Source organism: Citrus sinensis, chromosome 8 (genome assembly GCF_022201045.2).
Source record: "Citrus sinensis cultivar Valencia sweet orange chromosome 8, DVS_A1.0, whole genome shotgun sequence".
Taxonomy (NCBI): Eukaryota; Viridiplantae; Streptophyta; class Magnoliopsida; order Sapindales; family Rutaceae; genus Citrus; species Citrus sinensis.
This window is the reverse complement of record NC_068563.1, coordinates 29,721,979-29,745,026: the sequence shown is the minus strand read 5'-3', so window position 1 is coordinate 29,745,026 and position 23,048 is coordinate 29,721,979. Positions and strand designations below refer to the sequence as shown.

The 23,048-nt window shown below is 36.0% G+C and overlaps 4 protein-coding genes across 4 annotated transcripts; 3 read left to right on the top strand and 1 right to left on the bottom strand.

The window, feature by feature from the left end:
- The first annotated feature begins 3,583 nt into the window (after positions 1–3,583).
- LOC112499369 (uncharacterized) lies at positions 3,584–8,663 on the top strand. The gene is made up of 6 exons (XM_052432818.1): positions 3,584–5,107; positions 5,179–6,218; positions 6,449–7,165; positions 7,288–7,440; positions 7,568–7,762; positions 7,971–8,663. The coding sequence occupies exons 1-6, from the start codon at positions 3,859–3,861 to the stop codon at positions 8,220–8,222; spliced, it is 3,606 nt and encodes a 1,201-aa protein (XP_052288778.1). The 5' UTR covers positions 3,584–3,858; the 3' UTR covers positions 8,223–8,663.
- A 798-nt stretch (positions 8,664–9,461) lies between these two features.
- Positions 9,462–11,588, top strand: LOC102621054 (sugar transport protein 8). Its single transcript, XM_006488618.2, has 4 exons — positions 9,462–9,594; positions 9,696–10,015; positions 10,097–10,723; positions 10,815–11,588. The coding sequence occupies exons 1-4, from the start codon at positions 9,462–9,464 to the stop codon at positions 11,289–11,291; spliced, it is 1,557 nt and encodes a 518-aa protein (XP_006488681.2). The 3' UTR covers positions 11,292–11,588.
- Positions 11,589–11,776: 188 nt separating this feature from the next.
- LOC102611033 (uncharacterized) lies at positions 11,777–16,864 on the top strand. The gene is made up of 9 exons (XM_006488420.4): positions 11,777–12,082; positions 12,203–12,407; positions 12,591–12,681; positions 12,842–12,987; positions 13,322–13,565; positions 13,833–13,937; positions 14,020–14,202; positions 15,222–15,423; positions 15,849–16,864. Exons 1-9 carry the CDS (start codon positions 11,932–11,934, stop codon positions 16,340–16,342), a joined length of 1,821 nt encoding a protein of 606 aa, XP_006488483.1. The 5' UTR covers positions 11,777–11,931; the 3' UTR covers positions 16,343–16,864.
- A 2,807-nt stretch (positions 16,865–19,671) lies between these two features.
- On the bottom strand, positions 19,672–22,091 carry LOC102610732 (transcription factor DIVARICATA). Its single transcript, XM_025101679.2, has 2 exons — positions 20,665–22,091; positions 19,672–20,405 (listed from the first exon to the last, which is right to left on the bottom strand). The coding sequence occupies exons 1-2, from the start codon at positions 21,090–21,092 to the stop codon at positions 19,910–19,912; spliced, it is 924 nt and encodes a 307-aa protein (XP_024957447.1). The 5' UTR covers positions 21,093–22,091; the 3' UTR covers positions 19,672–19,909.
- Positions 22,092–23,048: the final 957 nt, after the last annotated feature.

Below are 23,048 nucleotides of genomic sequence, written 5' to 3'. Positions count from 1 at the left end.
CATACTGAGCTTTGACTGCGCACCACACGCTTGGTTTACGATGACCAGAGATTTTTAAGGCAAATTTCGAAAAATAATGAAAATAATAATAACATAACCATAATCTTATGTTTATTAAGCTTGGATACTTAAATTATAATATTTATTAATGTGTTATTAATTATTTAATTTATAAACTATAGGTGTGATATTAGTTAACTTTATTATTATTATTATTAATTTATGTTTTTTATAATATATTAGATGAACGACACATAAGATGTCATATTATTATGTATTCTAAGTGCGTATTCAAAGTTAATAAGGATGACATTACTTATACCATAATTATTATTTTAATAATAATTTTTTTTATTTAGCCGTGTAGAAGATAAATAAATTGATGAAAAGAACAAACATTAAACATAAGATTTTCAACGGTTGTTTCTAACTTTTTAGTTCTTTTTAATAATAATATTATTATTATTTTGATAAGAACGTTGAAAAGATGTTATACATACCACAAATTTCATACCATATCTTAAGTTATAGATATTTAAAATTAAAATATTGTCGTAAACCAACTATTGTTGACTGAATGCAACCTCACTCTTTTGTCTTATAAACGACGCCCATCATTCTAGAAAAAGCATTAAAAAATTATTATGTAACGGTGTGCAAAGGGAAGTGGGCTGATAGCAGTTTCGACATCGAGCACGTGCTCTATTTCTTCAGCAAGTGGGAGCCCGATATGCTGTGAGTGGGCTGGAGGCACACCACTTGATCCTGTTGGCTAGCTAGCAAAAGAGGTTGAATAAATAAAGCCAATGCAATGTACTCACCTCATTACCGCTTGCTATCAACCATTGTTTGTACTCAACACCATTCCTCGGGTAACCAATTGGGCCTTGGCCCAGTGGCCAGGACCCTGCACTCATAATTGTGAGTGCAGCGGTTCGAGCTCCCGCGACGCATGTAGGGCTTTATTTTCTTCCTTAATTATTAAGTGAAGGTAGTCTTCTCCATTTCCAAATGTGAGTGGAGTAGACACTCCTCGAATATTAAAGAGGTCTTATGTCTTCCAGATGAATTACGCATGTAGGGGTTTATTGAAGAGGTCTTATGTCTTCCAGATGAATTACGCATGTAAGGGAATATTAAAGAGGTCTTATGTCTTCCAGATGAATTACGCATGTAGGGGTTTATTGAAGATGGCAAATCCAATGACGCCTGAACTTAAAGCCCAAAGTATTTTTTTTATGAAAATTATTTATCTTGAATTCTACCTTAGTAATTTATAAAGAAACCATATGCCTCAATAATTCATCTGGAAGACATAAGACTCACTAACACTATCAGGCTCATCCAACTAACCCAAAGCCATTGTTTAAATTGATACAAATATATTACTTAAAGGCAAAATATCTCATCCAAGTGAAATCAATTTTGATTGCAAGATTTCAGGTTAGTCCGTGATTACAACTTTGCACTTTACAGAATCACATCACAGTTGAAGATATGCGAAAAGAAAATCACCAAATGAAGAATATATGCTCAAAATTTCATGCTTTAACACATTATTCTGCTGCAACAATATTGAGTTTGCTAGCATCACACGCACAAAGCCAATTTCTGAAGCAAAATGATATCATACAAAATCATGGTGAGAATTATTTACATGACACGGTCACAGCCATGCTAAAAATTGTGGTTACATTTATTACATTTATGATTGTTGTTATGTTCCTGAAGAAATAATCACTGACCTCATGGTGATAGCACATAATTTGGATATCTTAGATACATGATACGAGAGCAATTGACTTAATTAGTGGTGGAGAATGGAGATATCCATACCAATTAAGATTGTTATTAAATTTTATAAGCTTTTTATATTTATATCTGTTTTATTTTTATATTTACGTGTTTTAACATATTTTTCTCTTGGAAGGATATGGACCTTCAAAAAGGATTGCATGGTAGAGAAATGTGTTTAGGTGACAGTGCGGCTACATGTATTATTCTTCAAAATAAAAAATATCTCGTGAGTTTAATATCATTTGAAACTAAGTTAAATGCTATTTTATGTCCTGCAAATTTGATTGAGATGTTCATTTTAGCGAGTGATACAAAATTATATATCCATGACGTTTTTTGTATTCAACTAAGTTTAGAAAAAAAAACTTTTTGAACTTCAAAGATATTTATCATAATTAGTTTCATATGGAGACAATATGTGAGAATAATATAAAATATCTTTGTACTACTTCTGCTGTCTCGGGCTAGAAACTTATATTAGAGAAATTCTTTCTCATCAGTCTTATATTATTCGAAGATAAAAATAGTTGAGTGCTATGCAGTCATGATCCAGAGATTTTATGATCCAAAAATTTTATGCTTTGGCATGATCGTTTTGGTTACACTATATCAGCTATGATGCATAGAATTGCTGAGAGTTCTTTCTTATGTACATCCTTGAAAGATTTAAAGATTATTTTCTTTAATGAGAATATTTGCACTACTTGTTCAAAAGATAAATTGGTAATCAGACCATTTTCTTCTTAAGCTGGTTTTGAATCTCCATTATTCTTATAAAGAATATAGGGAGATAAATGTGGGCCTAATCTATTAACCCACTCAGTAACCCATTTCATTATCGTCTTAATTAATGCATCTATGTGATGATCACATATTTATTTATATTCAACATGTAATACTATTTTTGTTAGATTACTTGCACAGATTATCAAGTTATACTCGCATCATTTCATTGCTTAGAGAATCTACAAATAGAGAGCATTGCTTCCCTAAATGTTGTACAATTTTCAATTCCCAGCTCACTGAAATAATTAGCTTAATTAAGTGCTTTACTCTCTAGCTTTATATCATATAGCCCCCTTATCTCTATATCATCTATATTATCTATTTAATTATTAAATATTTCCTACTTAAATCCATCAATAATATAATAAGATAAGAGTAAAATTTTAACTTTTGTTAGATTATTTTTTCTTTTCAGTATTATATAAGTAGTCCCTAAAAGAAATATTCAAAGGAGTGCAAAAATGACAAAAATAAGAACTGTGTTGGTAATTGTTATTTACGAATAAGTTAAGGTTATATGAGACAAATACATTAGTTCACTGCAACGAATAAGTTAAGGTCATATGAGACGAACACATTAGTTTACTGCAATAACAATTAGGGATGGTAATTTTTTCTGATGGAGTGGGATCCTGCGGGATCCCATTCCATTTGGGACGAGATTGAGACATATTTTTATCCATAAAAAAATTTAGGAACGGAGGTGGGACATTTTTTTATCCCAATTACATATGCGGGACGGGAGTGAAATTGATAAATTCCATCCCATCACGTCTCATTACTGATTAAGAATATAAATTTTTCCAATTGGGATGAGATCCTTCTTTTTTGAGACGGAATTGAGATATATTTTTGTCCCAAAAAAAATATAAGAACAAAACTGAGACGTTTTTTCATTCCATTTATATATACGGGATGAGACTGAAATTGGTAAATCTCATCCCATCCCGTCCCATTGCCAACCCTAATAACAACCGCCACTTTCTCACATAACTGTTTTCTATTGTGCCTTTTCCAATTCCGAAAACAGAAGGCCCAAAATCTCCTGAATTACAGGATCTCACAGAAGCTATGAGCCATACAAATTAACGTTTCTAAAAAAGAAAACCCATTTCCTAGTCAACAGATTTTTATTTTATTTTTTTAATTCATCAACTTTTCTCTCGTGCATATTGTTTATCCAACTTTCTTTTGCATCAAAAGAGAAAAATAATTATAACGTTCGTGTGTTGTTGTTGTTGCTCGTTGTAGATTATTGTTCAATTAAACAAAAATATGGCAATTGACACAAAGAATATTCAATATTTCGTATGGAAAATTGTTAAATTTTCGATGAATAGTTGTTGTAGATTTGTGCAAAAGCATCCATTTGTTTCCGGCACCGTGTCGTTGTTCTTCCTCCTCTATTTGTTTCTTCCTTCTGTTTTCTTCTTTTTGATTTACGCTTCCCCTGTTATTGTCTGCATTTATGTGTTTCTGAGATATTACGTCGAACCGAAGCAACCCGAAATCAAGAACGACAAAAGGGTTGATGAGAAATCATCTGTTGAATCCAAGTCTCTTCCAGCCGATGCTGCTGTTGTCGTTAGTAGAAATGGCAACAAGCCTGTAATGCATGATGACCAAATTAGCAGGCGAAAAAATGTCATCAAAGAATTAGAGGCAGAAGGCAATAATAAGGAAACAGGCGTGATTCTAGGTACAACTCCTGCTGATGCTTCCATTATTGGAAGCCAAAATGTGTTCACCGAGGAGAAAGGGAGTGCTTCTGTGGATCATGGAGAGAGCTCATTGTGGAACGTATCTGGTGCCGATAATGTTCAACCGCTTGATCAACGCGTCTCAGTCCTGGAACCCGAACCGTCAATGGATGATCCCATTGTGCAAAAGGTCTCGGCTGAGCACTCTGAAAAAGGCAATGTTGCAGCTGGTTGTGAGGAGGAAGAGGAAAGCTCGGATGAAGAAGAGATGCAGCGGGATGGGAACAATGCTGTGGAATGGACGGCAGATGATCAGCAGAATCTCATGGATCTTGGGGATTCGGAGCTAGAAAGGAATAAAAGGCTCGAAAGTCTAATTGCAAGACGAAGAGCAAGGAAGCTATTCAAAATGGCTGTTGAGAAGAGAGTGACGGAATCAGGCAGTGGAGGTCAAATGCCTCCGCTTTCTATTGTGAGAAACACCATTTTAAACAATATTCCAAATAACCAAGATTTTGTTGAAGACATACAAGTTCCTGGTTCAGCTCCTTCTGTTCTGTTGCCGGCAAGAAACCCTTTTGATATTCCCTATGAACCATATGAGGAAAGACCAAATCTTACCGGCGACAGTTTCCACGAAGAATTCTCGATTCACCAAAGGGAATTGCTCTTTTGTAGACACGAGAGCTTCTTTTTGGGACCTTCTTTCTCGGTTGAATCTCAGCAAGACCAACACGAATCCTACGTCGGTCCGTATGGTGTAGACAAGAGGACTGCACTGGGACCGAGATTGTCCAGATATAGAACGGTTTCGGGTAAGACAGGTAACTTCTTTTTTGTTTCAAATTTATGCCTGAATCACGTGTTAATTAAAAAAAGAAAATCAATTTCGCAGATATGAGTGCTCATGACCAGCTAATTGAAGACTTATTGGCCTCCCAAGAAGGTGAAGCTCTGTCGCGCAATATCAGCGCAACTGATCTCGTTGAACCAGGAAGCCACTCTCCCAAAGAAACAAAAAATTCTGAGGAACCCAAACTTGGCATGGCAGGAATGAAGAGAGAGGCAGTAGAAAATTCAGCCGACAGAAGTGAATTTCAGATGGAGACTGATTCAACCAGAGACAATAGTAGTGAACCCTGCTCATTGGCTTCGAATGAAGCTAGCGAAATGAGTTTCCATACAAACACATCTTCAAATATAGGAAATTTGGAACCAAAAGTGGATAAACCTCGTCAAAGTCTCAGTGATCGCGTCAAATCATCCCTTACTTTCACAATTCCTGAAGGCATAGCTCTAAATGGGCCTTCGTATGATTCTAGTCCATCTGCATTTGACAAGCCAAGAATGGATGACCGTTTGTTTTACAGATATAAAGGGCCTTGTCATAGCCCTGGCTATTCCATAGCTTCTGATTTACAAGTTGAGGTCTCAGAACTTGGCTCTCCGCCACTGCCACTTGATGGAACCATGTCGCCTGCTGATGCAGAATCCTCATATGACGGGGACATTGAAAAGGATGTTACCTCTGGCAGTGAAGAAATGTGGGGAGCCTCATGTCACCTAGCAGGTGTAGATGAAAATGAATCAAGATCAAGAGAAGTTAATGAGGTCAGTGTGGATGATATTTTAGGAGCAGGACTTTCTGCTATGAAGCAAAATCTTCAGAATCAAATTGCATCATCTTCACTTCCAGAACAGATAGCCGAACAAGATAACAGTAGCACAAGTTCATTGTCATCTTCTAGAACTGAAATGCAAGATGACGATCACAGTAATAAAGTGTCCGAAAATGTCAAACAATGTTTAGAAGAAGTACCAAAGCTGTCTATTTCTTCAATCGGATTGCCACCTCAAATTCCCCAAAAAGCATCATCCGCAGTGAAGGAGTCACCATCTCTTCCACCTAGTGAAGTTTCTTCCAAGGAGCTAGAGGTTAGTTTATTATTTAAAATTTTTTGGTTAGTAAATAGTAAGTGAACATAAGCATTTAGTGCTTCAAATATCCATCAAATGAGCAAACAGGAAAGATGAACAAAATAATAAATTTTCATGTTTAAGTAGACTTATTTTTCTATCATATGATGAATTACAACTTTCTTTGTAGAAGAATAATTAGAAAATGATGCTTAGACTCACAATCTTAACTCTTATATAATCAACAGGTATTATCTACTCTGCATGCCGATAAGTCTGGAGAAGTGAATGCCTCTCTTGAGGTTAAGGATGAAGCAGTGCATGCAAGCAATGAAAAAGAGAACTTGGAATTATCTGAGGAGAACTTGAAATTATCCGAGGAGATGGATAGTGGATCTGAAATATCAACCAACAAAGAAGCTATAATGGACCTGTCACAACCAGCTGAGAATATTACATCAGAATCAAGCAACGATATTGTGCAGAACCTTGACAAACCTGCCAAACAACAAACTGTGATCGAGCCTAAAGCAGACCCTTCGAAGCTAAATGAGCATGGAGAAGCAGGAAGCTCGTCAATGAAAACTGAGGTTCAGGCCGAGCAAAACACCACAGAAGTAGGAGTTTCGGGAGTAGACCAGAGTTCTGATAATGCTATTATGTCACCAACCCTGCCCCAAATACTGGAAGTTGATCAAATTTCCACCGTTTCGAGTTCATGCTCATCTCCAAGGTCAGTACTGCCAGGAAAAAACAGAAGGTCATCTTCAGCGAGCTTTGATCAACAGATACCTATACAGAACGATGAATCACAATCCATTGATGATGAGATAGCCAGAAATAATTCATTAAGTCACATATCTGCTGTAAGTATAGATCAAGAATCTCAACCCAGAAATTCGCAGCATCTGGCAACAGATCCCATGGACCTTCCATCATCTAGTAGCGATGTCAGAATATCAGAGGTCAGTATACTATAAATAACTAAACAGTTTGTACAAATATATATATATATATAGATCATCAAAGAGAATCAAAGGTTGAGTCTTCTTGATCGTGGATTTATGATGCACAAAATTTTAAACAGGAACCTTCAGCTAAAGTCGTAGAATGTACATCAGAACCAGTGATCAGTCCTCAGGCTTCTCCTATACTGACAGAGTGTATCAATGGCATCCCATCTAAAACAGAAGAGATTGCTTTTGAATCAAATGCCCCCAGAAGTATGGTGAAAGAAGAGGTAGAACCACTAACCATAAAACAATTTTATTAGTTCTTCTTAGTGAACATCGAACATTATGTCCTCCAGCATTGTTTGTTATTTAAAGAACTGAATTAATGCACGCACCTCATGTGAAATTGAGCAGGAGACCTCAAATTCTCCAGCGCAATCCACCAGAGAAGCCGACCTCACTAGCAGCAAAAACTACTCAGTGGAGAATGAGAAAGAAGATAAGGGGAAGTCTGTCGTAGGCTGTGAATGTGAATCCAACAATGCCGTGGAGAATGAAGCAGCCATTGAACCATCAGTACCAGCAGCAGCTGAAACCGCTGTAGAAAAGGTAAAATAAATTAAGACAGCAGGAGACAGTGAACGTTATTGGATTCAACCAATAAGTTTATTACCATCCCTGTCATAGCATCTTCTTTCTTTCTTGCTTTATAAGTTCAAAGTGTTGTTTCATTTACGATAATTGAGTTTTTTCGTATTTTTCCATCTGAAGGAAAGTTACATTTACATTTTCATTCTCTGTGTCATCGGATGCATAGGAACCATCTGACCCTCTTTCGCAGAAACCTGAAGTAGAAGCTGCTGTTGTGCACAATGTGAATGAAACAGTAGCTGATGATACAAGCAACGAGAAAAGCTTGATTCATCAAGAGAACGTTTCTGACCAGTTAAAGACCATCGAAGATTATAAACATGAACCAGATGATACTAAGGTGGTTGTAGAACCATTAACATCAATAAAACCTGAAGTCAAGGAAGCTCCAAAGTATGAAACCAACACAGCAGAATGAGGTGAATAAAGTCATTTTCCAGTCCTGAAGCCAGATGTTCAAATGATGGGGGTTTTGTATTCTCAAATCAAGCTAACATATTGAAACTGGCCCATTTTTGAGGACAAGGATGGAGCCTCTATTGCAAATATACTAATTTTTTGCCAGACATACTGAGATAGTTTTTTTTCCCCTTTTTTTTAGTTTCTTCATAGTCATAGAAGCTTTGCTATGAATTTCTAAATGTCAGCTCAAATATATGAGCGAAAAATTAACGCATTATATTCACCAGTGTGCTTCTGATTTTCCCATTTTTTTCTTTGGAATTAAATTCATATTTGTAGGATACTGAGCTTGCCAACTGTGCCACAGGATTTAGGCTCTATTTGATACTGCTGTTAGTTTTTCAAGCATTATCAACTTTATTGTACGTATTAGCTTTTATTTCACAGCATTTGTGAGCTTAAAAGCCAAAATAACCCAATGCCAAATAGAGCCTTACTTTCTAGCTCTGCAGCCAAGATTTCAAATTTTGAACCATTACATGATTCATTCCAAAAGAACCAAAAAAAAAAAAGAAAAAAAGAACCACTAATCCAACGTCTGGTCTAAATTTAAAATCCTTTACTTAATATCCTTTCTGTTTGTAAAATAAAATTTCAGTGTAGTGTGGGACAGTGAAGACGCGTTAGTTGAGGACTTCGGGATATTTCATGATTATATTTACGTAGCTTATCCAAATATCCGATGCCTGAGTTCAAACTTCTAATCTTTTTTATTCTTAACCAGCGTCTTTCACAATACTTGATAGTGAATAATTTCAGTTGATGAATGAAAATAAAACATGTGTAAAGATATTGACATTTTCAATCGGAGGGAAGCTTGCTATTTAGTGAAGCTGTTACTGGATAAGATAAGCGGATGGAATTGAGAGATTTTAGGAATCAAAAAGATCATAGAAAAATCGCGTTAAAAGGACGGTTTAAAGTTTGGTAAAATCCAATTATATAGTTTGAGATTTAAAATTCTCATATCTTGCAAAATCTCATAAGTTAGTTGAGTGATTCAATCATTTCAATCTTTTTTTTTTTTTTGCTTTTCCTGAACATATAAAAAGGAGAATGCGCTCTTTCACTGGCCGTACCCTCGATCACTAGGTCCTTGATTGCTAAGCAAGCCTAGTGAGTTAAAATCAAATCATCTGTTTTGGATCACTTTTTGTTGTAGATCTCTTTGTTTAAGAGTAGCAAAAGAACAACAATGCCAGCTATAGCCCTATCAGAAACCGGCAATGGCAAGGATTTCCCGGCCAAACTCACGGGCCAAGTTCTTGTTTGTAGCATTATTGCAGCCTTTGGTGGCCTCATGTTTGGCTACGACATTGGGATTTCAGGTACATAGATATATATATATATATATATATGAGTCACAATTTCATTTCCTGTTTTTATTTCGAACCTTTAATGATAACTTCGCTAATATTAATGTTTGCAGCTGGAGTAACAACAATGGATGACTTCCTGATAAAGTTTTTCCCACTTGTTTATGAGAAGAAGCACCGTGCAAAAGAAGACAATTACTGCAAATACGATAACCAATATCTGCAACTCTTCACTTCTTCGCTTTACCTAGCAGCCATTGTTGCTTGTTTTCTCGCCTCTATCGTTTGCAGAAAATTTGGCCGAAAACCAACCATTCAAGCAGCTTCAGTTTTCTTTCTTATCGGAGCTATTTTGAACTGTCTTGCGCAAAATTTAGGCATGTTAATTGCTGGAAGGTTGTCTCTCGGCATCGGCGTTGGATTTGGTAACCAGGTAACAAACGTTTTATTTGTTACATACAGTTTTATCAATTGGTGCGTTTCGATTCTAATGGAATGTTAATGTGTGCTACAGGCAGTGCCTCTGTTTATATCAGAAATCGCACCACCAAAATACAGAGGAGGCCTCAACATTTGCTTTCAATTGCTTATCACAGTTGGTATTCTAGCTGCAAATCTGATTAATTATGGTACTTCAAGAATTCACCCATACGGCTGGAGAATATCACTGGGAGGTGCAGCAGTGCCGGCACTTTTTCTCCTTCTTGGATCCTGCATTATTGTCGAAACCCCAGCAAGCCTTATAGAGAGAGGGAAGCAAGAACAAGGACTGTACACCCTAAGGAAGATTAGAGGAGTGAAAGATGTTGAAAAAGAGTACGCGGAAATCTGCCGCGCTACTGAAATATCTAATTTGATCAAACACCCTTATAGAAGCCTGATGAAAAAGAGCAGCAGGCCTCAGTTAATTTGCGGCACATTCATTCATATGTTACAGCAGCTCACCGGCATCAATGTGGTCATGTTCTATGCTCCGGTGCTCTTCCAAACGATGGGATACGGAAGTAATGCATCACTGTTGTCAGCTGTGATCTCGGGTACAATTAACGTAGCATCCACACTTGTAGCAATTGTCCTAGTGGATAAAGCCGGAAGAAAGATTTTGCTTGTTCAAGCGGCAATACAAATGATTATCTGCCAGGTCAGCTAATGAAATTAACAAGTAAATAAAAATTTGTCAAGCATTCATCAGTTGATGGTTACTAATTTTATTTTTCTTTTTTTGCTTGCAGTGTGCAATAGGGGTGATTCTGAAGATGTTTTTGTTGACCACGAACACAATGCCAACAGTACCGGCTAAAGTTGTGGTGATTTTGGTGTGTGTTTTTGTTGCTGGATTTGCGTGGTCATGGGGACCGATATGCTGGTTGATTTCAAGTGAAATTTACCCGCTAGAGACTCGAAACGCCGGTTACTTTTTCGCAGTCAGCACAAACATGGTCTTCACATTTGTCATAGCTCAAGCATTTCTCTCAATGCTGTGCAAAATGAGATGGGGAATTTTCTTTTTCTTCACTGGATGGCTTTTGATATCATTGATTTTTTCTGCCACCATGTTGCCTGAAACAAAAGGTATCCCAATTGATGAAATGGTTGACAGAGCTTGGAAGAAGCATTGGTACTGGAAGAGCTACTTCAAAAACGATAACCACGATGGCAGCAAACGCACAGAAGTTGCAGCTGAAATAGAGGAAAAGCCGGCCGCATGAGTTGTTTTGTTGGTTTTTTTTTTTGTTCTCTTTATGTTTTTTTGTCGTTTCAATTACGTAAATAAGAAGCTTCCATTTTGTTAGGCTTAGGAAATTTTTAAATGGTAGAGGTGTGGTTAGTCACGTTGTTGCTTTACCGGCCAACAAATAATTTTTTATTTTTTATTTTTGTTCTTAATTTGCACATAATTGTTTTGCAATATCCTGCAAATTGCTTTACATGTATATTTTCTATCCCACCTCCATTTTAATTTTAGGTCCCAAGAAAATGTTCACAAATACATGTCAAAATTTGCCCCATTTAATATTCGATGTAAATTATGAGGAAAAAAAAAATCCTATATATGTGTATCAAGCATACTGAAGCATCACAATTTCATATAATAAATTACCACATCCATGATCCATCACACGAGTGTGTCCACGCGGGAACCCAACGGCCACATCTTCGCGATCAAATTATCAATCGTGTTATTTCCCAAATGACGTTTCATCTCAAAACATTAGATGCATACGTCTTGTCGTATATTAACATAAAAAATTATCGACATTGTGATGATACAAATAAATTTGTAACATCGAACTGCTTTTGCGTAACTGCCACTCAAATCAGAAGCAAAGCAGAGCTGTAGAGGCAGTGATGGAGTCCATTTACAGGAACCCAAATGCCCATGTTGAGGATCGAATCAAAGACCTTCTCTCTCGCATGACTTTGAAGGAGAAAATTGGTCAAATGACCCAGATCGAGCGCGGAGTCGCAACTCCATCTGTTCTCAAAGACTTATCTATTGGTAACCTGCTCTCTCGATTTTGGTTAAAATTTTAGTAATTGAGCATTGGGTTGCACTTGTAGTTGGTTTCTGTTCGCTGAGGTATTTGTTCGAGTACTGGTGGGCTAATTTTCCTTGCAGGGAGTATTTTAAGTTCAGGAGGGAGCATGCCGTCTGTGAATGCGTTGTCAGCTGGTTGGGCGGATATGGTTGATGGATTCCAGAAGGCGGCACTCGCGTCGAGGCTTGGGATACCATTGATTTATGGGATTGATGCAGTTCATGGTAACAATAGTGTATATGGTGCCACCATATTTCCTCACAATGTTAACCTTGGGGCGACAAGGTCAGTAAAGTAATTATTGTTGTTTGATCGATGAACAGGGTTAAGGAAACAAATGAAACTTGTCCTGCATACCCTTGTACGCTATATGAAAACATAAAAAGAGGCAATAAAAGTTAAAACAATGAGAATATAAAGACTTATGAAGCATATGTCTTTTTTCTTATGGCTTTTCGTGTGTGACAGAGATGGAGATTTGGCTCGAAGGATTGGGGTTGCAACAGCTCTTGAAGTTCGGGCAAGCGGCATTCATTATACTTTTGCTCCATGTGTGGCTGTAAGTTATTGGAAATGCTACTTGTTGATTTGCTCTTTGTTCACATAAAGTTTTGCAACAGCAGCAAAACTTATAACAACTACATCCTTTTTTTTTTTTTGGCAATGTCAAATTAATTCAACCAGCAATATTATGTTGAACTGTCATTTGATTCTGACAGGTCGGAAAAGATCCCAGATGGGGAAGATACTATGAGAGTTATAGTGAAGATACTGAGATTGTTAGAAAAATGACTTCCATTGTCTCAGGCTTGCAGGGACGGCCACCCAAAGAGCACCCCAAGGGCTACCCATATGTAGCTGGAAGGTAAAATGAAATTATCTTATAATTTTCTTTTCTGCTGCTTTTATAACCCTACTCCTCTGTCTATGAACCAAGTATTGATAAATTCAGAGTTTGGGTTCCATACGCACAGTTCAAGAAAAGGACAATACTGTAACATTTACTCCATGTACTTTTTCTGGTTCTTGAATAACCATACTACAAATTTAGTTTATGCCTCCTAGTTTATGCAGTCACTCTTGATCTTATTCTACCCATAATGTGGTCCCACACAGTGAGGATTTCCGTTTTAGATGTCGCAGACGATATGTTCAATAAATTGGAATTTTTCTTATTGGTTTACTTGGTGTGATTTCAGAAACAATGTTATTGCATGTGCTAAGCATTTTGTTGGAGATGGGGGTACTGAAAGAGGTATAAATGAAGGGAATACCATATCAACATATGATGACTTAGAGAAAATTCATATGGCACCTTATCTGGACTGCATTTCTCAAGGAGTTTGTACTATCATGGCATCCTATTCTAGTTGGAATGGTCGCAAACTGCACGCAGACCATTTTCTCCTGACAGAAGTTTTGAAAAATAAACTAGGTTTTAAGGTAGAAAGTCATGCTGCTTATGTAGAATTGTGAATACTTCCGGGATTTTCCAGAGCTTTTTCAATCAACGTGCATCATTATGATTGCATATGCTAATGTGAAACAGTATTTGTACTGCTAATTTCTGAATACTAGAGTGATGCAGTCAGTCTTTGTTTTTGTAATTACCTTCTCTCCATCCTTTCCTAATTTTTGTTCAGTTCATTCAAGTGTCAGTCCATAACAAATTGCTGAATGTCTTGATCTAGTGGAACCTTATGCTTGCAGGGTTTTGTAATCTCCGATTGGGAAGGTCTAGACCGACTTAGCCAGCCTCATGGATCCAACTATCGTTACTGCATTTCCACTGCTGTTAATGCTGGAATTGACATGGTATGGTCTAAATCCCAAAAGTCTAATTACAGGTTGCTCTCCTTGATTCATGCCATCAATTTCTTATTGAGGAAGTATGCAGGTCATGGTTCCTCATAGATTCGATCAATTTTTTGAGGATTTGACATATCTGGTAGAATCAGGGAAGGTACCAATGTCCAGGATTGATGATGCTGTTGAACGGATACTAAGGGTGAAGTTTGTTGCTGGACTTTTTGAGTATCCCTTCTCTGATAAGTCTTTACTTAATATAGTTGGCTGCAAGGTAAAGAACTCAACATATGCTTTAACCTCATTACATGTTATGAATATATATTCACTAGAAAACATAAAATTTCTTTCATCTAGCAGCAGGCTGGTTTAGCCGGTCAAGGTCTTCATTGCTTAGACTTCACTTGGGGGTCGTCGCCTCCTGCAGCTGTTTTTCCTTTCTTATCTAAATATGCTATTGGCTTCCCTTGCTATCAGCTTTGTTAGTTTTTGTTTTATATCTTTTATTTTCAGCTCTCTGCCTGGAGTTTCTCAACTTTTTAGCTTCATGCATTTGATGAGGGAAAAGGCTCATTTTATTTCCCCCTTAATTATGTTTTTGGATTATTGTTCTTTCTATCTATTTTTAATAAATTAGCCTCTGATGAGGTTTAATCAAAAAAGAAAAATCACCAGACTGCATATTTTTACTGCTTTTTGACAACCTATTTCTATTAAAGAAGTTCCCTTATTAAGGCCTTGTTTGATATTGAGGTGTTGTAACTTTTAAGCCATAGGATGGAAAAAATGCTCTTAACTATGAAAATAAAAGTTGAGAGTGTGTAGTAAATAGCTTTTATATAATAATTTTGACAAAAAATGTAAAAATATTATAGGTTTTCATTATATAAGTAAGGAATCAAATCAACTTAGCTTCCAAGCCATAACAACAAGTGTTTTCTAAGCACTTTTGTAAAGTTACAGCTACCCAACCTAAATACTAAACAAGGCTTAAATCTTACAGCGGTTACTTATGATTAATTTAGGATAAGATTTTTCTTATGAAGTGCATAAATATTACTTCTATGTTTCTATATTGCACAACTTGGCCACTTCATTCTTCTTGGTTCTGTGATAGGACATTTTGGTTCCATATACTTGTCCTCGTAATCATCAGTGTTTTCGGAGGTTAGGGCTGATGACATCCGGCACATTCATTTCTCCTTATATTTACATGTATATTTACTGTCTTTTCAATAAACTGGAGTGAGATTTTTCATGTAATATAGACTATTCTTAATGATTTTTCTGCAGCTGCATAGAGAACTGGCACGCGAGGCAGTTCGCAAGTCTTTGGTTCTTTTAAAGAATGGAAAGAAGCCAGAGAAACCTTTTCTTCCACTGGACAGAAATGCTAAAAGAATTCTTGTTGTTGGAACACATGCTGATGATCTTGGTTATCAGTGTGGAGGATGGACGAAAACTTGGTTCGGAATGAGTGGCAAGATTACAATTGGTATGGGGTTCTATAAATCTTTGCTTTCAACCTACCAGGTTGCTTAGTAGTTGTCTCTCTGATCAGATATGAAGTAATTCATAGTACGGTACTCCGCAATCATGCACAATCACAGATGTTTAAGCATACCAACCATAAATGTTTAAGATTGTATGATTTTTATTTTTATTGCCTAGCCATTTTGTGTCTAATTTTGAACAGTGATGGAGCAATACAAACTTCTTCTTGTTATTATTATTATTATTATTATTATTATTAGTATTATTATTATGTTTCAAATTGACCTAAATTTCTGTCCCATCTCTGTGAAGCAAGGAGGAAACAGGCATTCTGAATATCATTTTATGTCTATTTACTCTTTCAGTTTGTGTTCCATGTTTCAGCACCATACTTTAATCTCTCACAAAATTATTATTTCATTCCAGGAACAACCATTTTGGAGGCAGTGAAAGAAGCAGTTGGAGACGAAACGGAAGTGATTTATGAAAAATATCCATCCCCGGACACCTTTGTAGCAGGAGATTTTTCTTTTGCCATTGCAGCTGTCGGTGAAGAACCATATGCTGAAACCTTGGGTGACAACTCAGAGCTTATAATCCCCTTGAATGGAGGTGATGTTATAAGCTTGGTCGCTGAAAGAATCCCCACATTGGCAATTTTGGTATCTGGAAGGCCCTTAGTTCTAGAACCACAGTTGTTGGAAAAGGCAGACGCACTGGTCGCTGCTTGGTTGCCAGGAAGTGAAGGAAGTGGAATTGCTGATGTTGTATTTGGAGATCATGATTTCACAGGTCGACTCCCAGTCACATGGTATAGAAGCGTTCAACGGCTACCTATGAATGTTGCAGATAACACATATGACCCTTTATTTCCTCTCGGATTTGGGTTGACGTACAAGAAGGAGAAATCCTTGCACTAAATGATTTATGGCCAATGCTGGAAAAAGGTTTGAGATGCTTGAAATCCTCAGTTTCTGCTCACTTGCTACTGCTGCTAGACTTGTGCTGATTTTTCACATTGTCATTCTACAAATGTCCCTTGTTCGCTACTTCCTAGTCATAATTGTGTCAGCAGCATTGCAGGGCCTAGTCTGCTTTTCCTCAAGGCAGATTATAGTTTGTCTAGATAGTCAAGTTGCTGCAAATAATCAGCTATTGAATAAGTAGTTACTACGCTGAGAGTGGACATGTTTACATCAGTGCATGTGGCTGGTTATTGAAACCATTAAGGGTAGTTCTAGAGTCTAGACAGAGTCCAAGATGAACTGCTGTACCGGATTTATAGACACCATAGAATTCGGAATATGTAACTCTTTATTTCTGTCTAGTTGCAGATTCGAGCCTCAGTTTCTGTACATCAGATTATAAGTGTGATTTTCACTAAAGCATACAAACAGAAGAATCAGAATATTGTTCGGGAAGCTAAAGAGAACTCAAGATAACCGAAAGTGTTTAGTTCTGATGTGATGAATGTGGTTATAACTTGGTGAGTTGTTGACAAAATAAAGAATAAAGTAAATAGAAACAAAAGTGCTTTTCTCATGCAACTTGCGACAAAGGCTTTGCTTTTGTGAAGGACGGTGAATGCTTTTGTCATTTACCTTCGAGAAAAGGGTTACTACGTGTAGTTTAACATATTTTTGTCCAGAAGTTTTCAATTCTTTTGCTCAATAATTTAGCAGAATATGCCGTGTTTTTTATGTGGCCGAATGAAAATGGTTGGCACAATATTTGTTGCAGCCACATATGAAAATAAAATGTACAAATGGTGGCAAAATATAATTAAGAAGTGGAAATTCTGTATTTCTATGATAGAGAGCGGCTCTATCACCCATCTTATATCACAAGTTGGAACTTCAAATTAAGAAATTGAGATTTGTAACAGAAAATTTTACCCACAACAATGTAAAATGGGAATGGCTTTATAAATTTAGGCCCTCGAGAAATTGTTTATTTATAGAAGAGGAAGAGAAAGGAAGAGCTAAACTTCACGAGACTCATTTATTTATAGCATTCGTCTATTTTGTCGAATACTCAAACCTGAAAATCGTGATTAAATCACCAACTTCACCATCTTTATCAATCTCAATTAAGCTTTATATAATTTCTTTTTGAAATATTATTCTTTATGTAGAATCTTTCTCTCAAAAACGGATGTGAAAGGCTTTAAAGTAATTTTTAAATAAGAGAGTGAGTTTATTTATACTCCCGCGAGTTGCAAAAATTGTAACAAAATTTTTTCATTATCACATTTTCAAGTTGTTCATTTTAATATTCAAATTTTGTGCTGCATATCTAAATTTAAACATAAGTTGTGATAGTTTACGAAAGGTTTGAAAAACATATCAAATAATTTGTGACAATTTACCCAAAACCAAAAAAAAAAAGAAGTGTAATGTTGTAGTTTGCAAGTATTTTCTTGATCAGTTTTCCTCTTAAAGTCACAAGTTCAATAATAGTTCAAGCCCCGCTCTCGTATGAAGTCACTACTTTATCCAGCACTTTACCTTTTACAGGTCGATCCGATACGAGTGGGGATTAATCTGGATTATGATACAGACTTAAAGATATCTCTCACAATTGGAGTCCGCTCATAACCACCTCATGATTTGGACAAAAAAAAAGTAACCAATATTGACACGGCAGAAATTTATTTAAAATGGAAAAAAATGTGAAGGAATTACACATTTTTCACAACAAAAACCTTGCAAATAGTAGGAGTGGATAATGGATGGGTAAATAAATGTGAAGAAATAACTCCGCTAGGCTCTAGCTAGCTAATTCCACAATCAATCATCATTGCTATTTTGTCACTACAGCGTCATTATATTCAACGCCGCAATCAACTCACAAGAAGATTCGTTCATGCGTTAATGAGTTTGCTTGTGTAAGAGAGCAAAAATTCAACATGAACATTCATTGAATATTAAGAAAAATAATAATAATAATAATACTAACCCCCATCATTCGTACTTTTGTCTAAATGTAAGACGCTGATGTAAGATTAGTTCCAAAAAGCACTTAATTACTAAGCAGATTCTTTCCCTCTAACAACGACTGACTATTATTTGCAGATAATTAATTATTGTGATCTACGCTAATTAATAATTTAAAAAAAATTAAAGTTAAAGAACTCTTTCTGCTGCCCTATTGAAAAGCTAGCTATTTTGTGATTTTGTCTTCATGAAGAGTAGAGCACAGTGAAATCTTTATTTTATGTTTTATATTGTTGGTTTGGCGCCGTACACTTTGAATAGAAAATCATTTTGCTTTATTTGACTAGATTAGAACAAAACAAGCTGATTAATCATCACATAATCTGATCTGAATCTTGCTCTGTAGCTTGTACTATAATCTCTGCTAAAATAATCAATAGTTTAATGCTATAAAGGGGGATCTTCTTTCCAAGAGGATTTATGAAGAAACTTTACCAAAGCCAGGATTTAAAAGGAGACCCTCCAAGTGAAGCGAAGTTGAAATTACTAGGATTTAGGGTCAGCCTCAACTAATGCTCTGAAGGTCAAGCACTAGTCAAGCAGGTTTCCTTTGATTGTACAAGAAAATGGATTATAGATAATAGCTTCAACTTCAAGGGTTAAAAGAAGCGATTTCATTGCTCATTCTCCATGTTTTTGTTTTTAACCCTCAATTTTCGACGTATCATGACTAATACTTGGAAACAATACTTAAAGGTAGAGATATAATGAAGACATAGAGGCTTTCTTTTAATGAGGAAATTAGCAATGAAAGTTAACTATGCCCTCTAAAAAGTTGGTAATTACATATTATGGACCTCTCTAAACTGAGTGTTTTGTAAATCAGCCAGATTGAGGCTGAAATTTTAAATTTTGATCATAGCTTTAGCCATTTGACTAGGTTCACAAGATAAATTATTGAAGTTGACACAAATTCAAAGATGCCCATTTAATAGGAAAGCACAACGGTGTCATTTCATTAGCAGTATCAGTACTATGGCTCATAGAGCTTGCACGATTTATGGCACTTAATTTACATCACCGACCACGGTATTGAAGATGCTTATCTGCAGATGCCTTTATTCATTCTCCACGAGTACCTGAAATTCCATTGCCATGCTTGCATCTCTTTCTGCATTCCAAATATTTTCTCTCAGCAACCATCTTAAGGTATCAAAACGTGGGACTAAACTTGCTGCCTAATCTTGACTCGAGCTTCAACGCAACAATATCCACAATTATCAACACAGAAATTCCCCAAGCTGGTCCAATCATCAACCAAAACCTCAAGACTTTTAACAATTGAAAAGGAGAAATATAGAATCATAAGTACAATGGAAATCCAAAGTCCCTCCTCCAAGTTCTCTAATACCATAAATAATCTTTAAGTTCTCCATAACATATTCACATAATAACCAGAACTTTAAAGAAAAAAAAAAAAAAAAGAGGTACAAACACAACTATACTAATGAGTAGAATTTGAACATGGCTGCAAACTGCGCCAGCCATATCTCAGCCTTGAGGGAATTGCATCTGAAATGCCAAATTTTGAAGTCCAAAGTAAGGTTCGTGAACTGCATCTCTTTGCAGATTCTGTCCTGGCATTTTAATCCCATATGAGTTAATGCCATAAGGAGATGTCATGAACATATTTCCTTGTGTTGAACCAAAAGCAGTGGTGGCTCCATTATTTGGCTGATGCCACTGGAAATTCGTCCTGGACAAAGCACCACCACAATTGGGTTGCTGCTGAGAAAGCCCTGAAGTAACCTGCTCTGGTGAAGGAGCTCTTTGAGTATCTGGCGAAGAGGTTCTAGTCTCATTGAGATTGACTGTTGTTATGTCATGAATGCTTGCCCTCCTCTTATCTTTTCCCCCGGAAAGCTGCCTGATAAAGTACTTCTGAGCATGACTAGCCACTTGAGTTGGTGTTCTACTTGTAACAAAATTTCGGGAAATGTTTCTCCAATCTCCTTTGCCATGCTTTTTCAATCCCAACAGAAACAGCCTGTTGAAAATCAAATACAACATCCAAATTTATAGAATTAGCCCATATATTAGAACATGCCTTTTTAAGACTGGTCTTCTAATACAAAATTAACTCAAAAAATGGTTCCAATTGCAAGTACATAGACTAAATTGCCAAGCTAATATCAGTTCAAGACTTCAAGTTACCAAATTTTGTACTACAATTGCATAAGTCAATTCTCAGCAACAGCAAGTATCCAAAACAAAGGCATAAAACGAAAATCAATGGAAAATCTTACTTATGCTCCTCTTCTGTCCATGGAACTCCTTTCTTCCTTTCATGTTCAGCAGGCCGAACCGATGAGGATCTCTTTCCACCAACTGCATATGGATGCTTAAACCCATCATAGCCATGATTGTTAACCCACTCCAATGTAAATGGAGAAGAATTACCGTACCCTGGAAGTGGAATTAGCCCTGCTTCAATATTGCTAATATCAGCTTCCAATTCTTTGTACTGCTTAATTACATCAACCACCGTCTTCCCTGGAATCATGGCAGCCACTTTTTGCCATCTATCAGGAGAGTCCTTATCATAAACTGCTAAAGCATTTTCAAACATCTTGTTCTCAGCTGCTGTCCATCTTGTGCTCTTGCTCTCTTCAAGCAGCCAATTTGAGCTTGAAATATAAGATGCAGGGGAGATTACTTCTGTTTCCCACTTCATCGCAACAAAATTACCAAGCAAAGTTACCAAAAGAAGCTTTAATTTTGACACAACATCCTCTGATGAATTGAAACCGATTGAATATTTCAAGGATTGTTTTCGCAGTGATTTGTCTAATTCAAGATTGATGATTTGGGCTGAGAAATTGAGTGGATGAAACAGAGGAAAGGCAGAGCAAGAAGCGGAGCACCCAAGAGGAAATAGAAATGTAGAGAAGTGGAGGTATCAGAAAAAAATATCAATGTTAAATCATGAAGCATTTGCAAGGAATCAGAATAGCTTTTTTTTCATTTATAGGGGCATACATGAGGAATCTTAAAAAGACACATCTTTCAACCAAATTTAAAAAGAAAAAAAAAATATCCCAGATATTTAAGACGCAAATATTAACTCTAAATTGTCCCTAGCTAAACCACCCTATGCGGCTAAAACCAGTCTAGTGAGATCTGAACCAGTAAGCTTTCTCGGACAACATATAAAGAGTTGAAAACAAAATTTTAAAATGAAAACCCAGATATAGTTTCAAGGAAACTAAACAGAAACTGAAACTACAATAACTAAAAGTGACAAGCCACTTATGTAGCTTCAGCTGCTTCTTTAATGTTCAAACTTGCATAGATACAAGAAGAAAACAAAAAAGCATGGAAATGGAAAACAAAGCAAAACAAAGTCAGTTGAGGAAACTATAAATTCAGTGAAAAAAGCTGGTAAAAGATCTCTTCTTTCTTTCTTTTCCTTGAGGTTTGAGCAGCAAAGAAAAGAAAAGAAAGAAGGGGAAAAAAAAGCACAAAAGCAATAGATGAAGCTATGAAATATCAATGACAGATGAAATAAAAGGAAAGAAACAAGTGCTTAAACTGAAAAGCAAGCTAGCCAAGGCTTGAAGAAATGAATCTAAATCACGCTTAAAAGGTTGAAGCTTTGCAGAAAGAGAGAGAGAAGCGAAAATGGTGGTGGGTTGTGATTGGAGGTTATGGGGTTTGTGGATACTGTAACTCATGAAAAGTTCCCTCTTATTATAATGGACGTTCTTTTTTTTTTTAAATATTAAAATACTGCTACTGTAAAAAAAATCTAAATAATAAAATAAAAACAAAAGCCACTATTTTCTATTATTATTATTATTATTTCTTATGTCTGAGTTGTGGCAGCTCATGATGAATGATGGAAGGCAGAAGCTCTCTCCTCTGTCTTGCACTAGTCAATGAGATGTTTCTAGACCGCATTGATCGAGCTCAGTGACACTGTAACTAAAATAATTAAAATAAAAAGTAATTAGCAAGAGTAAATAAAACAATCCGATGAGTGATTTCCCCTACTACTTTTGTTGAGTGATTAATTTGACACTAGCAGGCAGCTCTATAACTTGATGATATATATGATAGAAGTTGAACATTACCCACGTCGTCCAATGCATCATTGCTTAGCAATTATAAACGAGGCTAGTAGGCGACCTAATTATTATTATTTTTTTTTAAGTTACAGTTTAATTAAAATCTAATTCTCTCTCAAATCATATAAGCCAAATTTGAATTCTGTATCTCTTCCTTTCACTCGAGAAATTTTCATTAATTGAACTGAAAAATACGCGCAAACAACTTAGATAATTTACTTAATGTATTTAACTTAGTTGATAGTATTTATCTTAAACTTAAATTTAAGTATCTTATATATACATGCAAATGTTTGTATATACAACAAACATAAAAATTAATGCAATACAATCCTATGTTTAGTAAATCTTCCTATATATTTTGTGGTGTATTTAGTACACAATAATGTGAACAGTACCACATTAGTTTGTGTAATGTAGTACTAATCACATTATTATTTTTATTTCTTAATAAAAATTCAATAAAAATATATAATATCAAATAAAACTAAAAACTCAAATATATTGCCATTAGTGCTGATAAATTGTCGGCTAACGTTCAATGATGATTGGCTGCAGTATAA

Bases quoted from the DNA above. Each gene is read 5' to 3' on its own strand.
- LOC102611033 (XM_006488420.4), top strand. From the start codon at position 11,932: ATGGAGTCCATTTACAGGAACCCAAATGCCCATGTTGAGGATCGAATC. The intron at 14,203-15,221 runs GTAAAGAACTCA...ATTTTTCTGCAG, and splicing joins TTAATATAGTTGGCTGCAAG to CTGCATAGAGAACTGGCACG. The intron at 15,424-15,848 runs GTATGGGGTTCT...ATTTCATTCCAG, and splicing joins GAGTGGCAAGATTACAATTG to GAACAACCATTTTGGAGGCA.
- LOC112499369 (XM_052432818.1), top strand. From the start codon at position 3,859: ATGGCAATTGACACAAAGAATATTCAATATTTCGTATGGAAAATTGTT. The intron at 7,166-7,287 runs GTCAGTATACTA...AATTTTAAACAG, and splicing joins GCGATGTCAGAATATCAGAG to GAACCTTCAGCTAAAGTCGT. The intron at 7,763-7,970 runs GTAAAATAAATT...TCGGATGCATAG, and splicing joins CTGAAACCGCTGTAGAAAAG to GAACCATCTGACCCTCTTTC.
- LOC102621054 (XM_006488618.2), top strand. From the start codon at position 9,462: ATGCCAGCTATAGCCCTATCAGAAACCGGCAATGGCAAGGATTTCCCG. The intron at 9,595-9,695 runs GTACATAGATAT...TAATGTTTGCAG, and splicing joins CTACGACATTGGGATTTCAG to CTGGAGTAACAACAATGGAT. The intron at 10,016-10,096 runs GTAACAAACGTT...TGTGTGCTACAG, and splicing joins GCGTTGGATTTGGTAACCAG to GCAGTGCCTCTGTTTATATC.
- LOC102610732 (XM_025101679.2), bottom strand. From the start codon at position 21,092: ATGAAGTGGGAAACAGAAGTAATCTCCCCTGCATCTTATATTTCAAGC. The intron at 20,406-20,664 runs GTAAGATTTTCC...GATTTTCAACAG, and splicing joins TGGACAGAAGAGGAGCATAA to GCTGTTTCTGTTGGGATTGA.